Genomic DNA, 16917 nt, shown 5'->3' with positions numbered 1-16917 from the left:
AAATTTTTCACACAACAGAATTTCCAAATTCTCCTAAGAGCAAACTCTACCAAGCTGTCAAGGCACTTATCTTCATGTGGGTACTTCACAGAGAACAGCAAGGAGGACACACACCTGCTCTCGTGTCATGAAGTTAGGGTACCTGGGATTCCAAAACCGGATGAGAAGCTGAGAGCGGAAAAAAGCTACGGAGAAAGGAAGGAAAAGAAAGAAAGAAAAACAAAGTTTATTTTGCTCACAAATTTAAATATGAGAATTTTTACATCAAATATTAGCATATAAAGTTCCATGAGGTTTAAGGGGAAAAAAAGACTGTATCATGACCCAAATGTGTTTATTCCAGGTATGCGGGGTGGCTTAAAAATATTAGAAGGTTTTTAAATGTCATTTGCTGTGTGAAGAGTCAAGGGGAAGAGAGTCATCAACATAGCAGAGGCAGAAAAAGCATCAGGTGAAATTCTATACCCGCGCAAGACAAAAATTTTAGTTAAATAGGAACAGAGGGAACTTTCTTATTCTGATGAAAGATAACTACCAAAAACTACAGTAAACCCATTCTTAATGGTGACAAATTATTAGAAGCACTCCCTTTAAGATTAGGGAAGAATAAGGACTCCTATAATTCACGTTCTGTTCAGTTTCTGCTCTCCTGGCCTGCGTAGTAAGAGACACAAGGATAAAATATGTAAAGACATAAAGATGTAAAGATTACAATGCAAGCCATAAAACTCCCATTTTTCTCAGTTGATGTAACTGCCTGCAATAAAAAAAATTAATGAAAATATTAAAAGAACACACCAAAATTTCTAGATACACATTTTTAAGATTTTACATATACAATAAACAGCACATGTAATTGGGGGGGAACAGAAGGAGAGGGAGAGAGAATCTCCAAGCGGACTCCCCGCTCAGCACAGAACCTGACTCGAGATCATGACCTGAGCAAAATCAAGAGGGATGCTTAACTGACTGAGACACCCAGGCGTGTCAGCAATGTAATTTTTTAAATTTTGTACAGTATGGTAAGTACTGTATTTTTTTACAGTAAATGTAATTTTGTACAATTTGCAATATTTGTACAATTTTACAGTATTGTAAATTGTAAATAAAGAAATACCCTTTATAATAGCAGGATAAGGTTACAACAAATAAAGGTATCAAAAGTTGTACAGATTCTTGAGGAGAAAACATGCAATGTTTTGGAAGCCATTCCAGAAGTGCTCGCTGAATGGAAGGGTATGCTGTGTTCATGGAAAGGGAGACTGAGCCTCAGAGCTCAGTGCCACCCTAATAGATATCCTGGGTATTTTTGTGGCACTTGGTGAAGCTGAGCCTAGTATTTACATGGGCCCAGAATAGCCAGGAAAAAAATCAAAGAACAACGAGGTGGGATTGTGCCCCATCAACATCGATGTGCAGGTGAAGCCAGCAGAGCTCAAGCAGGACGCCGTGGAGCGGAGACCAGAGGGGACAGCCCAGAAACAGCCACGGTTATCTGGATTCCCATCACTGCTAGTTATGTAACTTTTATGATCCAGGGCAGGATACAGAGGCAAACCACCTAAAACAAAAATGAACAAAAAGGAAAGAGAAGGGGACACTTAACAAATGCAACGTCACCCAACATCATTAGAAATCAGAAATGCACGTTAAAAACACCCCGGAACATTGTCGGTTGGGTCAGATGACGTCTTTCCGCACTGATTGCTGTCCAGGACGTGGAAACATAGGAGCTCGAGGGCCATGCCGCCTCGGATGCAGCCTGGACGCTGCCTCCCCCTTCCCTGTTCCACGACTGGACGTGTGTCCCACGGGGGCACCGGGGGCTCCGGACGGCGTGGTCTGTCTCACAGTGAGTGACAAGCAAGAGGAGAGTGGACAGACTGCGGTCTGCTGGTGGAGCCATCCAGCGAGGTGGCAAACTGGAAGGATCTACATGGAAGACCGGGTCAGAGGCTCTGGAGTAACATCTGGAGACAAAAAGCAGGTCAGAGGAAAACACACAGAGAATGATGCCATTTATCTTTAAGCAGCTTCTGTTTCTGTTATGTTTAGAAACGTGCAGGGAGCGCTTGGGTGGCCCTGTCGGTGAGGTGTCCGACTCTTGATTTCGGCTCAGGTCATGGTCTCAGAGTTGTGAGGTCGGGTGCGGTGTGGGGCTCTGCACTGAGCTTGGACTCTGCTTGAGGATTCTGTCTCGCCCTCTGCCCTTCCCCCACTCTCTCACGCACGTGTCTCTAAAATAAATAACTAAATCTAAGAGAGAAAGAAAGAAAGAAAGATGCAAAACAATACCATAGATTAGGTAGGAATTTGTACGGAAGGTTCTGTAGAACTTCCTGGGAGTGATAGAGACACACGGGGCCGTGTGGCCTCCTCCAGGGCGCGGCGAGGGGACGGACACACAGATCTAACGGTGTGCGGCTTCTGTTTCATCACCAGTGCGGTGGATATATTATGATGTGTACCCTCTTGCGGGGCTTTAGCTCTGCACAAATGTTTGGATTACAAGGACACGGACTCCAAGGTCATCAGTGGCCTCAGTGGGAAGGGGAATGCGATCTTCATTTAGGAAGGACGGAGGTCTCCTGCGAGCCAGAAGTATTTCTACCCGGTTCTGTCTTTCTGTGCGTCTTTAAGGCTAAGTGCAGAGCGTCCTGCAGCTCAGGGAGACCAACGGAAGCTCCTACAGGGACCCCTCACTCACTGCCCGGGACGCACCGGCACTCTTGCACTCACATGCACAAGGTCAGGTGGGATCCACTTTTTTGCTCAGGGTCAAAGGCACAGCGTGGACTAGACAGTCACTATTGCTTACTGACACTCGGTCTTTTAACCCTTTGTAGAAATAGCACTTGAATTACTTTTCCTGAATCAATCTGGCCTTTCTCCTCCCCCCTTGCTGGTGAGCCACATCCTGCCATGCTATTTCATTCCCCTGTTTTTATCTGTCAGAGACTCATTCACGTAATATTTGTTTTCAAGCCTAAGCTACTGTCAGACTGACATTTCTTCTCCAGTTTGCCCGTAGGATATTCTATTTGCCATAAAATTGCTTTGAGATGGTGTTTGAGCTCACCAAATGAGGCGGAGAGGTGATTTTCATAAAGCTCAGACCTCAAATCCCAGCCCAAATGCCCATTTTGACCTGAGTTATCCGGGACCATCCTGAGTCTGAGGGCGGCTCGCAGTAGGACCACCTTCTCACCTCTGGGCTCTGTTCATCCCACGCACACTAGTGATGCCTGTCAGTGTCCCGGTGTTAGACCTGGACTGACAGAGGGGATACGTGCTCACCTGCTGGGTGTCCTCTCCTGACACCAGTTCGCCAGCTCTGCACACACCAACTGGGCGTCCCATGGTGGGATTCCATTAGGATGCTAAGTATCTGGAGTAAGCCCAGACCCCACAGGTAGACGGGCTTCGTCCTGCCAGTCGTGGATCCAAGGGTGCCCAGATGTCTGTCCAATGTCCTGTTAAGCTGGGGGTTCCCATGAACCCCTGCTCCTACAGATTTGATAATTTGCTAGAACACCTCATAGCGCTCAGGAAGGCACCTCTCTTACATTTACTGATTTATTTTTTAAAAAGATTTATTTATTTATTTATTTATTTATTTATTTGATGGGGGGGTACACATGAGTGGGAGGAACAGAGGGGGAAGGACAAGCAGACTCCGCACTGAGCGTGGAGCCAGATGGGGGGCTCGATTTCACGACACTGAGATCGTGACCTGAGCCAAAACCAAGAGTCAGATGCTTATCCAACTGAGCCACCCAGGGGCTGCATTTATTGATTTATTATAAAGGAAACAAGTGAACAGCCAGATGGAAGAGACAGGTAGGACAAGTTATGGGGTGTGGATGGAGGACACAGAGCTCGCCCGTCCTCCCAGGGGCATGGCTCTGTCCCAGCACATTGATGGGCTCAGCAACACCGTCCTTCACCACATAGGTACGATTGATCGAATCATTGGCCATTGGCCATTAACTCAATCTCAGTCCTTCCCTCTCCCCCTGATTCCCCAGAGATTGGGGGCAGGACTCAGAGTCCCACCTCAAATCTTCTTGGTTTTTCTGGCAACCAGCCGTCATTCTGCAGCTCCCCAGGGGGCCCCAGTCACCTGTCATCTCATTGACCTATAAGAGCCATTCTTACCCCTCCAGAGATTCCAAGGGTTTTAGCTGCTGTGTGCCAGGAACCAGGGATGAAAAGCAAATATTTGTTTTTTATTGGACGGCCCACTTGGGTGCTTGGAGTCCTGGAGATTAATGAGGACCTGTGGTGGGGCCAGAGGATGGCAGGCACAGAGATGAGGGACATGCTGGCAGAGTGGGGTCCAGGGAAGGGTCCCAAAGCCGGTGTGTCTGTGCTAGGCCAGCTGGAAGAGGGACCAGAAGGGAAGGGCCGCAGGATCCCATCCGAGCGGCTTCCTCATTAAGGCCCATCATTTGTTCCTTCAAACCAGGGTGAAGAAGAGGACAGACTTGATAGGAGCCTTTAAACTGGACCCTCTCTACTTGAAGCACGGACATCAGGACTCAGGTACACCAGGGTTCTTGCTTTCTAAAACATTCTCATTTTGTTTTCGTCAGAGCTGCATTTCTGCTAGAAGCCAGAGGGGAAGGTTCGCGTCCACAGGGAGCAGTCCCTGGGAGCCACTTCCCCTGGGGGTGGGGTGCCTCGGGCTGCCTCAGTGCAGGAGCCGGGGAGGGGCCCAGGGGACTGAGAGGGGGGCACAGCACAGCTTTCCGTGAGGTGTGGACACCTCCTGTGTAGGACCTTTAAAAGCATGACTGCCCTACTGTCTCTCTGAGAGTGTACACCCGCTCACACCAGTACCCCCAGGGGGACACGGAGTGGGGCTGGGGGCTCGGGCAGCAAAGGGAAAAACCCAATGATGCCCGGGAAGGATCAGTGCCTTCATGCGCATCTCACCCATTGGGTCTATAGACCTGACCTCTGGGCCCGTCACTGGTGGTGGGACTGGAGCCACCTCCAGGCCTGCATTCTGACTGTGTGCTTCTCGATGATTGGGACAGAGAGGGGACACGGCCAGGTGCTCAAGTTGTGGTGAGGAGCAGAAAGTTCCCTGGCACAGGAGATGCTGGAGTAATTCCTAGAAAACACAAACTAGAGGCACCTGGGTAGCGCAGTCGTTAGACGTCTGCCTTCGGCTCAGGGCGTGATCCCAGGGTCCTGGGATCGAGTCCCATGTTGGGCTCCTCCACTGGGAGCCTGCTTCTTCCTCTCCCACTCCCCCTGCTTGTGTTCCCTCTCTCGCTGGCTGTCTATCTCTGTCAAATAAATAAATAAAAAATCTTCAAAAAAAAAAAAAAAGAAAACACAAACTAGCTCATTTCGTATGGCTACTGTCCTAGGCCACAGCCAAACGCCAAATCATAAGTTAGTACAGGCCAGGCTTCAGGGGGTGAAGAGGGGGTGGAAATGCAGATTCCTCTGAGATTTTTTTTTAATATTTTATTTATTTATTTGAGAGAGAGAGAGCATGAGCAGGGGGAGGGACAGAGGGACAAGCAGAGTCCCTGCTGAGCAGGGAGCCTGATGCAGGACTCGATCCCAGGACCCTGAGATCATGACCTGAGCAAAAGGCAGATGCTTCACCGACTGAGCCCCCCAGGCACCCCTCTGAGATTCTTACCAAAGAAACAAGAATCGGATATTTAGAAGAATGATCCCAGCAAAACAAAAGATTTTTTTCTTTTGAAAAGCATGGAATGAAAATTTTCCAGTCGTGAATAGTACTTACAGCAGGATGGTGTAATTATTTGTGAATTTTCTTAATTTACTCTATACTTTTACAGTTTTAAAAGCATACTTAGAGCTATTTAAGTATTGTTGTTCTCAGGTATAACGCAGACACGCATCCCCGTTGATGTTCAGAGAGCCCACATGCCCGCTCAGATTTGTTCAGGACCTAAAACTGCCCTAAAAAAATAAAGTCTAGTTTGTAAAAATGGAATTGGCATGAAACACTGTGAAATTTTGAAGAGACTCATATTACAAAAAACATATTTCATGTTCATATAATAAAAATCTTTGCAATCATGACAGTTAAAACGCAAAATGTTGCCCTTAAACAATAAAGTGATTCTTGGAATGAGTTTAAGCGAAGGGCATCTGAGGACGACTTATTGCTCGAGGCATACAAAAATTTATTTTATGTTGCTTTTATAGGAAGGCTGTTTCCTATTGAAATATTTGCTATGGCTGTTAGAGATGAAACATACTAGTTATTTGTATTTTTCCCCTGGGGGGAAAAAAACCAAAACAAACCCCTGCAAACCTCTCTAAGTCAACCAAGATGATGGCCATTTTGTGTTTCACAAGTAGATCATCAAAAATCAACTTTAAGTTTTTATGGCCAGTGAATGTAAGGGCGTTTTTACCTGCACGGATTCAGCCCTAGTGCTGCTAAGCCTTCTGCCCCTTGAAATGAAACCGTGGTTAGAGTGTTCTACAGGGTTTTCTTAATAAAGATCCTTTCTATGTAATAAAGAAGACTATTTAAAAAACCCCTCACGACTGCCCCGTGGCCCCTCATGTCATGGCACTCAGCCCACTAGGCTGCCACAGCCCGCTGTCCCGTCTGGAAGTCATTAAGACATGTGCTCATCACTGGGTCCAGGATGAAAGCCTCTGGCTCAGTGAGGTCTTCCCAGATCTCTCCACTGAAGCCGATGCCCTCCCGTCCCTTCATGGCACGTGAGTCTCGCCACACAGCCATCTCGCTCACTGGCTTCTTGTCCACTGTCCCCCTGTCCCCCTGGAGCCTCAGACCAGGCGTCCTGCTGCTGGAACACTGCTGGACCCAGGGCATGGTGGCCAGCAACAGCAGGGGCACAGCAACGTGGGAGCGGTCGCCGTTCCAATACGTCCCTGCGTTTGCCTTGCACTTTATGCCTTCGTGTCCTTGGACACCTGTCAGCTGGTTTGTGTTTTTTATATATAACAGAAAATTCTATCACAATGCTGGTGACAGGGAAAAGTGGTCACACCTGTTGCATAGACTTTTCCAGATAAACTCTTTCATTATAAAAACCGTATCTTTGGAAACAAGAAGCATGAAGGGTGAGCCAGGAAGTCCCCGTGAGCCCACCCCCTGAGCACAGGTGCTCTCGCCCGAGGCGGGTGTGCCTCGCCAGTCCTGTCTGACGCGCGGTTTGTTTCTACTGTGTTTACTGCATGCCATCTGCAAACGCAGGAGCTGCTCAGCCCACATACCACGTACGTAGTTGTAAAGACTGTCTAGGCCCAGGTCCTCACGGTAGGTACAGCCGCGGTGGCAGGAGGCTGTTGGCAGAGAGGGCTTGCGCATTCCTTGTGTTCACAGCAGACGCGTGTCAGCAGCTCCTCACTGGACCGGTCCTTCGGCTGGTCCTTAAGGATGCAGGGTCGCTGAGAAGCAGGCTCCTTCTTTCACTGACCGTGTTCTCGAGCCACGGAAGCTTCTGCGCCTGAAACCTACTTCAGGCTTTCGTCGCGTGTCCAGTAGAATCTTCCACAGTGAAGGAAATGCTCTCTAATTCTGTGCTGTCTGTGTGGCAGCCACTAGCCCCGCGTGGCTCCTGAGCACTTGAAACGTGGCTCGTCAGACCAAAGAGCTCCATGTGTAGTTTTATTTCACTTTAATTAAAGGTAAATGGCCACACGTGGCTCGTGGCTATGGGGATGGCACAGGGATCTGAACTAAACAGGAGGCTCATTCATTCATCTTCACTCACGACGTCGTCTGCGTTTTTAACAGACTCTTGCTGAGTGCTCGTTACAAGCCACGTATGCGTTTGGCATCACGCATTTACACATCCCCTTCGGGTCATTTCTGGTGACCCTGCTGTTGATGTTTGTTTAACAACTGCGTTTCCCACGGTGTGGAAACTACTGGCTGCGAGCTGACATGGGCTGTGTGACTTGGGGCTTCCGTCTCAGGGTCCCTCATAAACTCAGGAGCTTGAACCTTGCACAGTGGGGCTGCATGTTCTCCCATCTCTACCATTTTATGACCCTAATTGGGAAAACACCTGGTGCCTCCAGAGGACAGTCAAAGAATCGATCACAAGCGGCAACGTTAGATTTCCTTGTGAGTGTACCATAGATCCGTCTGCGGGGAGGGGGGAGCAGTCTGTGAGGTGGGGGGTGGCTCGCATTAGGTGGACAGCTAGTCCCAGCTGCCCATGGGCAGGCCTGCTATGGCCGGGCCACCGTTGCTCTTACTTGGGAAATGGGGGACACTGATGAGCCACAGCGCACCTCGTCTGGACCTACACCAGGGGAGCAGTTGTCTGAAACCCAGGACTCCAGCTCGGGTTCATAGTTCCCAGCCAATGGCTCGCCTAAGATCACCATGGAGCAGCTCCCATCGGTGAGACTTTTGTCCAGCGTTCTGTCCTCCATAAGACCCTTGGCTCTGCTGCTTTAGGCACAAGGGGAGACTGAAGGCAAACCAGACATCTTTCATAACCACTATGAAGCCTTTGAATCCAGGACAATGACGTCGATCCAACAGTTACTCCCCGGTATCTGCCCTATGCCAGACTCTGGACTAAGATCTGAGAATACAGACATGAGCACCCACCAAAAGTTTGATTCTTGTCTTATAATCTAATCACTCTGTTTATCACAAATCCACCTTTCCATGCACGAATGAGTGCACAATGAAGGCTTTACATGATCTGAATGCCAAGTTACTACCGGGCAATAGAAGCAAGCTTAGATTTTGTGCTTACGGAAGCGTAGAAAGCGAAGCAAATGGGAATCCACTCATAATCCAGCATTTCCAATTTGTTCTGGGCACCCTGCCCTCTGGAAAGCCCCTTGGATCTGTTATCATGGGAAGTGCCACAAAGAACACCCAGCCCAGTCCTCCACGGTCTCACGTCTGGGGCAGGAGATGACGGATGGGACACAAAAATTTATCTTGAAAATGAGAAGGATGGGGCATGTAATCAACCAATATGTCTAATGGCTTCTTTTGTTGTTGTTTCTTTCTCTTTTCCAGGGCTTATCACTGATTATAGGGTAAGTGGGAGATTCCTCTTGCTGAGCCCAGGTCTCAGGTAATTGAAAATGTGAATGCAGTGCTGGGTGCTGTCATGGGCTGTCACTCCTGCTGCCCCCCATTCCACTCAGGATCAGAGTCACGCTGGAGGACACCAGCTCACTGGGACCTAACTAGCAAAGCAGGCCAGCCAGGGGACAGCTCTGCTCAGCCCACCAACTCCAGGTCTCGGGTTAGGAGGAAATGATCTTGCCTGCCCTCTTGGAAGGAGGCAGGAACTTCTGCACTCAGGTTCCTCTGTGAGGACAGGCACTGTCCATAGACCACATGGCCCCTCCATGCTGTGCTGTTGCTGGGCGCCCAGGGATGGCCCCCTGAGTGCAGGGGGAGAACAGGGTCAGAGACCACAGCAGTGGTCTGATGGGCAGCCTCCTTTCTCAGCCAGGAGCTGTGTGCTGGGCTGACAGCTTCTCACAGATGAGCGAGGCCCCCTTCCTCTTGCCCAGATCCCCAGGCTCCTGAGGGAGACAGGGCACAGACTGTCACAGATGCCAGGGTAACCATTCAGCCCACCACTGGGGCTGCCTTTCTGAGACGGATCTCAAACACATCGCTCCTTTCTGATGGCTGTTTCTGGCCCGAGTCCTCACCTAGCCCTCTGCTGGTTCAGCTCCTCCTTATGCCATTTCTAACACCTTGTGATAGGGAAGTGCCAGGCATCATGTGCCAGGAGCTTATGAACTGTATGTCGTGGATGCTCAGGTTTTGGTGGTGCACCTGCTGTTTCTGAAGGACCCATATCCGGGCAGCGGCCGCTCTCACCGACATCCACCTGGCTCAGGAGGTCCTCTTGATAATTGTGCGTTATGTGCTGCTGTGCCCCCAGCAGGAGCCAGGGGAAGGCACGCATGGTAGTCTCAGCAGATAGTTCACAGCTAATGAATAAACAGATGACATTTATGGAGGATCAAATTAGAAGGATGGGGGAATTATTTTGGAGCTGAGAGTCTTCTAAAAACTGATGCACATAAGTTAGTCCTTAGAATACCATCTCCACAAAGAAGGAGAGGTCACATGGGACAAACGCAGGGCATTCCCACCAGGAAAGAGCACACAGGTCAGTGAGAGCCTGAGCATGGGAGTCTGTGTCTGGGTTGTGCAAAGGGCCTGGGGCACCAGTCCTGCACTATGAGTGTTGTTTCTTCTGTCCCCTCATCACAGTCACAAGTCTCACCTGCCTCCCACCTGACCCTCTCCCTGTGTCACAGCCCTACAGGGCCCCTGACCAATTTTACCGCCTTCTTAGCTGGAATGTAGGCACGTCTTTCCTTTTCAATATGCTTATAGACACCTCTGGAGCTCTTTTATGATTTCTTCCTTTAGAGTGAATTCTGGGCAAATGCCCTGGGGCCCAAGCTCTTTCTGATGAGGGAGTGCCGGGCTCAGCAGACGAAGAGAACGAATATCATAGACATCATCCTCATCTTGTTCAAAGACATTGCAAGCCCCAGCCTGGGGTGGTCATAGCCTCCAGGCTGCGGACGAGACCCTGGGATTATGGGCTGTCTCCCAGGCTAGTTCGGGAAGTGTGTGATGAAATGGGTGAGCAGCCCCCTGGCAGGACTGTCAGCCCTCGAGGGATGGGGGCATGAGGACAGTCTCAGCACCAAGAGGAGGGGGCTGGGAACACCTTGGCAGAGTCCTATTATATTGTGTCTGCTCGTAAATGGCAGGCCGAAAATGGAAAGTTAGTGTCATTTGCCTACAATGTACCTGGTCTTGGGCAAAGTGTGCATTGTTATACCCATTTCACAGATGTGGAGACAGAGGTTCAGAGAAGTCAAAGAATTTGCTGAACCTGGTTAAAACAGAACCAAGAACTTAGTTCAAAAGCCCCTCATCTGAGCCTCACAACCCCCATGCCACTTGGGTGAGGAAAGTACATCTTCTGGTCCCTTTTGGTGGCTTATCAAAAGCAGGACAACTGAAAATAGGGTTTAAAAAATTTCAATTGTGGAGGGAAAATTACCCAGAAATAGTTCCTTTGGTGTCCAAGAAACCTTGATTTGGCTTCTACCTACAGAATCATTTTAGGTGGCCCGCGTACAAGGCTGGAATGGAGTTTCCTCCTGACTCTGTGAGCACCGTGGCCACCAATAGTCCAGCAAACAGTGTGGAATGGTCGTTCAGAGCTGGGCGAGGGGCTAGGAATAAAATGGCAAAGAACACAGAGTCCTATCCCCTCTGAACTTACAGTCTGTGTGCACAGGGAATTTCTGCTCTGGGGGTGTCTACCATGGTCCTGCCCCAGGCTCAGAACAGGTCATGATGGCATTTTCGGGCCACATTCAAATGAGCACTCCATTAAACTGTGCATTTTTACTCCAGGACCGTAGAAATTAAGTTTACCCTGCTCTCTGTCCCAGGGTTAGGTAGAAATCATATTTTGATGTCCGGGATGTTGACTTGGTGAGGAATGATTTTGGAAGGTGGCATCCATGCGCAACAGTGATGGGAGACCATTGCCTCACTGCTTACTACTTAGTTAGTGGGGATGGCAAAGAATCCTCTTTGTGATTTTCCAGAAAGGCAAGTTAGTTCTGTTTTTACTGAAGGTCCCCCAACAACTTGCAGACGCACTGCTTGCTAAGACGGCCGTGTGTCAGCAGGTGGTTCTGAGGCACGTTTCCCCCTGGCCTCTGCACACCTGCTCCTCTCCCGTAAGACGAAGACACTAGCCCTGGCTTCACAGTGCTTAGAAGAGAAAGGGATACGATGTGAGAGCCCACAGAGCACAGTGTCTGGTGTACGCAGAGTGACATGGTGTTGGATGCCTCTGAATGTAAATATTGGGCCTCTGTTCCTCCTTCTAACTTGAAAGCCTTCCATGAAACCCATGCTGGGAGCCCCGCGTTCAGAAGTGGCATGCGTGGGTGAACCCAGCACACAGTTTAACACCCACCTATGGAGGAGCGGCGCCCGGAGAGCCCCACTGTGCCCATCACAGACGTCCTGGGGGACAGTGCAGGCTGTAACCCCCTCCCCCCTGCAGCCCTGCATTCCCCAGGCCCATCTGGAAGCTCTGCCCTGCAGGGAAGGTCCAGGGAACAGAGAGGAAGACTGTCGCCCTCAGCAACTTCTTTGTAAGTGCCAGAACGTGACTATTTGAAAAATCACAACGAAGTGCCCCTTCGTTATCGTCCCAGATGGCTCCCTTGCCCTTCCTTCCCTCTGGGTCCCTTCTTGCTGGCTTTAGTACATTGACAACCACTGGAAAGCCCCACAGCTGGCAGAGTGCCGGCCACCTGACAAACTGAGGACAAACGAAGGACAGATTATATGAGGACCAACATGTGGGGTTGCATTTTCTAGTGACTGTCTTGCAGTCATTCTGTGGCAGCTGGCAGGCAGGAAGAGAATCACTATTGCTCTGAAAAATGGTGCCAGGACATCACAGGGAACAGGGAGAGCAGAAGGTGTGGGTTTCGACTTCCTCCTTCCTGCAGATGGAGTGACCGGTGAGGGACCCCCTCAGGCCCCTGCTGGATGGTGAGCTCCATCCCGCGTGCAGCACCCCACAAACATCTGCTCAGGGAGCACAGTGCCTCCCCGCCAGCAGCCTGTTCTGTCTCCATTCTTCTCGGAGCCTTGGGGAGACAGCCTCTAGCTGCAAGGTCTGCTTACCCCACCGCCGGCGTTGCCGTTCACACTGGGGCGTGGAGGCTGGCCAGGGGACCTCCAGGGAATTAGCTGCCTCCCGGACAAACAGGGGCGCCCTGAGCCGGAGGAAAGCAGCTCTCGGTATGTTGCTTCCTGATGCAGTGTTTTCTGCTCTGTTTCAGCACTGGCAGTTACCACTGGGCCGGAGATTTCGCTCTTTGAAGATGTGGTTTGTTTTTAGGATGTACGGCGTCAAGGGACTGCAGGCCTATATCCGCAAGGTGATGGCGCTTTCATTCCTTACCTGGGTGATATGAGGAGGGCTTTAGGAGTTTAGAAATGAGGTCTGAAGCAGCAAATATCTGATGAAGGTTAGTTTGGGCCACTGAGGTTAGACTTTTTAGAAGACGGTCAGTGCATGATTACGGACCTTCTGGGACACTTCCATGAAGACTGCAAAGTGAGCGCTCCACACGGCCAGCCCTGTAGTGACATCTTGCCCTCAGCAGATCCAGGCAACAGGGGTGGAGCCGTGGTGAGAATAGGATGTTTGGCTCTAAGCACTGCCAGCACGGGAGAGTCTCGGAGCTGCTGGGGATGGAGAGCCTCTAGCCTGGGGGTGCTCCGTGCACCCCCGAGCAGCAGCAGCACACACATGGCCTCGGAGCTCAGGGAGGGTCCCAGCAACGTCTGTCTGAATGAGTGCACCAGGCAGCCGTGAGGAGCGCCACAAAGTGAGAACCACTGGTCTACTTCAAGACCCATCACCCTGGCTTTTTTTTTTTTAAACAATCAAGGAAACTGAGGCCAGAGTATAGGCTGCCCCCCCCAAGGCCCACCCATTTAGCTCGCTGCAGAAGGCTTCTGATTTCCAGCTGGTCCCTCCCGTGCTGGCGTCCTTCCTCTGTCCTGGCCCCATCTTGATGGGCAGAAGTCTTTGGGCTTCATGAGAGCAGGGAACCTGTGGTCTCTGCGGGGTAAGGAACTAGGCAGGAATGTGTATGTGAGGTTTTGAGAACATGTTCTCAATATAATGAGGATTCAGCTTCTTCGGGGAAGGAAGACAAGTGGTTTATCTCGCCCGTGATTCCAGCTTTAATCTCAGGGGCCACTGGGTGTGATTAGATGCTTCCTGTAAAAACACTTCATGCCTGCCTCTGAGCAGGCTCCCTTCTGGCCTTACAGGGAGGGAGGGGATGGGCAAAGCCTGTCCCTAGGCAGGTGTGGCTCCTGGACCCAGCTCCGGAGATGGGGTGGCACCTGCCAGTGCAAAGTCTTTGGTGCCCTCTAGTGGCCCCAGATTTATTCTGTGCCTGGAGCCTCACAGGAAGGAGGCTTCAGTCCCAAGGACACCGGACTCTCAGCCCTAGTGCTTCTGCTCAAGAGTCCCTGAGCACCTGCGGGGACTGTCGTTCTCATCTCCTAGTGACAAGTGCTGTAGAGTGACAGCCATCCAGAGCACCGCAGAAACCGGAGCTTTGGTGTTGGGCAGCTGTGTAGAATCACCCGCTCAGTTTCCTATCTGCAGGGTGGGCACAACTGTGATGTCCCCTGCACCGCAGGCTGCCTGGGGACAGTGTGGTGGCGGGGCACCCAGCCCTCAGCACCAGGGGCCGCTCAGTAGAGGCTGGCCGCTCTCTAGTCACTTGCATGTTTAAATACCCCTTTATGGTGTTCCTTCTGTAATTCTAACCAATTGTTTTGGTGGGATTAAAAGAGTCCCCTTAACAGAAGAAAATGGTAATTGGTGTTTTTCTTCCTTTTTTTTTTTAAAGATTATTTATTTATTTATTTGGAGAGAGAGAGATTGAGAGAACAAGTGGGAGGAGGGGCAGAGAGAGAAGCAGACTCCCCACTGCGCAGGGAGCCCGATACGGGGCTTGATCCCAGGACCCTGAGATCATGACCTGAGCCGAAAGCAGACGCTTAACCGTCTGAGCCCCCCAGGCGCCCAGTTGGTGTTTTTCTGAAGACACTAGTCCTTCTGTCATGGTAGCGAGCTTCTTCCTAGCCTGCGTGGGAGGAGCTGGCATGTGGGTGACATCCACGCTTGAGGAAAACGGCTCAGAGCATGTACACGAATCATAGATGTGCCATCTAGGAAGGTTTTATAGGTGGCTGAGGCCGGAGCCGAGCGCTGTTGACAAACTCAGATGTCCTTGCCTTTCCAGCATGTCCAGCTGGCTCACGAGTTTGAGCGTTTAGTGCACCAGGATCCCCGCTTTGAAGTCTGTGCAGAAGTCACTCTGGGACTGGTCTGTTTTCGGCTAAAGGTATGTGTGTCTGTTTTAGTCTTCATTCTGTGTGACAGTGACGGAGGAGAGAGGATCGTTCATCACCTCCGTCTCCAAACCAGCATGCTAGTTCCCCAGGAGACCGCAGAAGTCAGCATGCTGCTTCCTGTCTAGGGTTCACGCCTCCTGGCCCTGACCCAGTCTGACGGACCCAGGGGACCCTGGGCACCCTCCTCCAGGAGCCGTCCGCCCCTCCTTAGTCAGACCGAGACTTCTCGCTTGTGTAGACCTTTGGCCCTAGAATCCTCTCCACTTTCTCCACTCATCTCTGCCGCTGCAATGCTCTGGGCACTAACCTGTGTACGCACCCTTCCCTGGACCAGCTCCAGTCCCCAGCCCAGACCTGAGGACCCTGGCATCTTAAGGAGCCCCTCCAGGTTGCTGGGCGTGCTCTGGGGTTTGAGAAATGCTGCTCTGCAGCGCTCTGTCATTCTGCTGCCTGACGATGAGTCTGCTCCTGTGCAAGGGGAAGTGGCCCACAGGGCGGAGGGCACAAGCCATCTCTGCGGGGCATCATGACCACATTTCTGAAAAGTCCCTGAAAGGTGCTGCACCCACAGGCACGTTTTTATTCTACGTTGTGTGCGTGAGGCTGGGTGGGAGCCTCACACGGACCGCTCTCGAGCTGGCCACGCATTCTGCAGTCTACCTCCGATGGCCTATGGGTTCGCGTGTGCGGAGGCCATTAGGAAGAGGAAGGGTGGGCCCCCCTGCATTGTCAAGGTGCTGTCATCAAGACGTGGCCCTCCACTTCCCATCTCCTCCCCCTCACTGACTCTTGGAGCTTCAAGGTGGTAATGAGGACCAGTTATGAGAAAGCCCGGGCTCTACAGGGATAGTGGGGTGCTGCTGTTTCTGTGCAGGACTCAGTGAGGGGGCCGTGAGCTCTGTGGAGAGCACACAGTGCTGAGACCCGACCGTGTGCAGGGGACAGGGGGCCCTTCTGTCACGGTAGGGAACAGGGGGAGCCTCAGAGCCCTGGCGTCCCAGCAGTGGGTCCGCAGTGTGGCTGCGGGCTGCGGTTCGGTTAGCAGCGGTGTTGGCGATGTGTTTTGATGAGTTTGCCATGGAGCAGACGTCTTGTTTTGTTTTGGCTACCAGTGTTCTGGTAGGACTTTCATTTTTTAATTTTCACTGTTTTATTGGGATGTAATCCACACACGACACACTTTGCCCATTTAAAGTACAGTTAGGGTGTGAGTGGCACTGACCCCCCGAGACTGAACTTCTGACAACCTCCTGTTGATCAGAAGCCCTACCCCATAACGCAGGGAAGGGGGATCACGTATTTTGTATGTTATGTGGATTATACACTGCATTCTTACCATCACGTGAGCCAAAGAGAAAATGTTAGAAAGAAAATCACGAGGAAGAGAAATACATTTGCTGTGTTGTGTTGGATTTATTGAGAAGAGGGCATGTATAAGTGGACCCAGGCGGTTCAGACTGGTGTCTGCAGGGGTAGGCTGCGTACCTGTTGATTTCAGCTAAGTGCAGGGTTGAGCAGCCTTCCCCGCAACCTAAGACCCTCATCCTCCCCTGAGCAGGGCCCCCAACGCCATCCTTTAGTGCCCCCCATCTGCTGTCTGGCTCTATGGCCCCCAAACCCACCTGTGTGTGGTCCTGACCCCGTTTCTCCTGTATGGCACAGCGAGTTCCCCTGATTCCAGAAGACCAGTCCGCTTCCTAGCCAATGGAAGTGCCCCTACTGTGTATCTGCTTTTTCCTTCCATTCCACGGATCCCGTTTCTTCTCCAGGAAGCGTGTTGTTCAGGCACATGGGTCATGCTTCTGTCTCCACATCTACCCGCTCGTCCTCGTCTCCCTGGACCCTTCTGCTCCAGTGTGGATTTCAAGTCCACGACACCCTCTGCACTTCAAATACATAGTGTGATTCCTCCTCCCCCTCCCCTTCCCACCCTGCCCCGGTCCTCCCCCTCCTCC

At 51.0% G+C, this 16917-nt stretch overlaps 1 protein-coding gene across 2 annotated transcripts in view; it reads left to right on the top strand.

The window, feature by feature from the left end:
* The window catches only part of DDC (dopa decarboxylase), an 83687-nt gene that overhangs the window by 63321 nt on the left and 3449 nt on the right, over nt 1–16917 (top strand). For both annotated transcript variants that reach the window (XM_002917622.3, XM_034665531.1), the window contains exons 10-13: nt 4469–4545; nt 9020–9039; nt 12862–12960; nt 14851–14952. In XM_002917622.3, coding sequence (XP_002917668.1) covers nt 4469–4545; nt 9020–9039; nt 12862–12960; nt 14851–14952 — 298 coding nt within the window. The remainder of the gene's footprint in view (nt 1–4468; nt 4546–9019; nt 9040–12861; nt 12961–14850; nt 14953–16917) is intronic.

This window comes from Ailuropoda melanoleuca, chromosome 1 (genome assembly GCF_002007445.2).
Source record: "Ailuropoda melanoleuca isolate Jingjing chromosome 1, ASM200744v2, whole genome shotgun sequence".
NCBI classification, from domain to species: Eukaryota; Metazoa; Chordata; class Mammalia; order Carnivora; family Ursidae; genus Ailuropoda; species Ailuropoda melanoleuca.
Note: the sequence above shows the minus strand (reverse complement) of the source record. Positions and strands in the feature narration are given on the sequence as shown.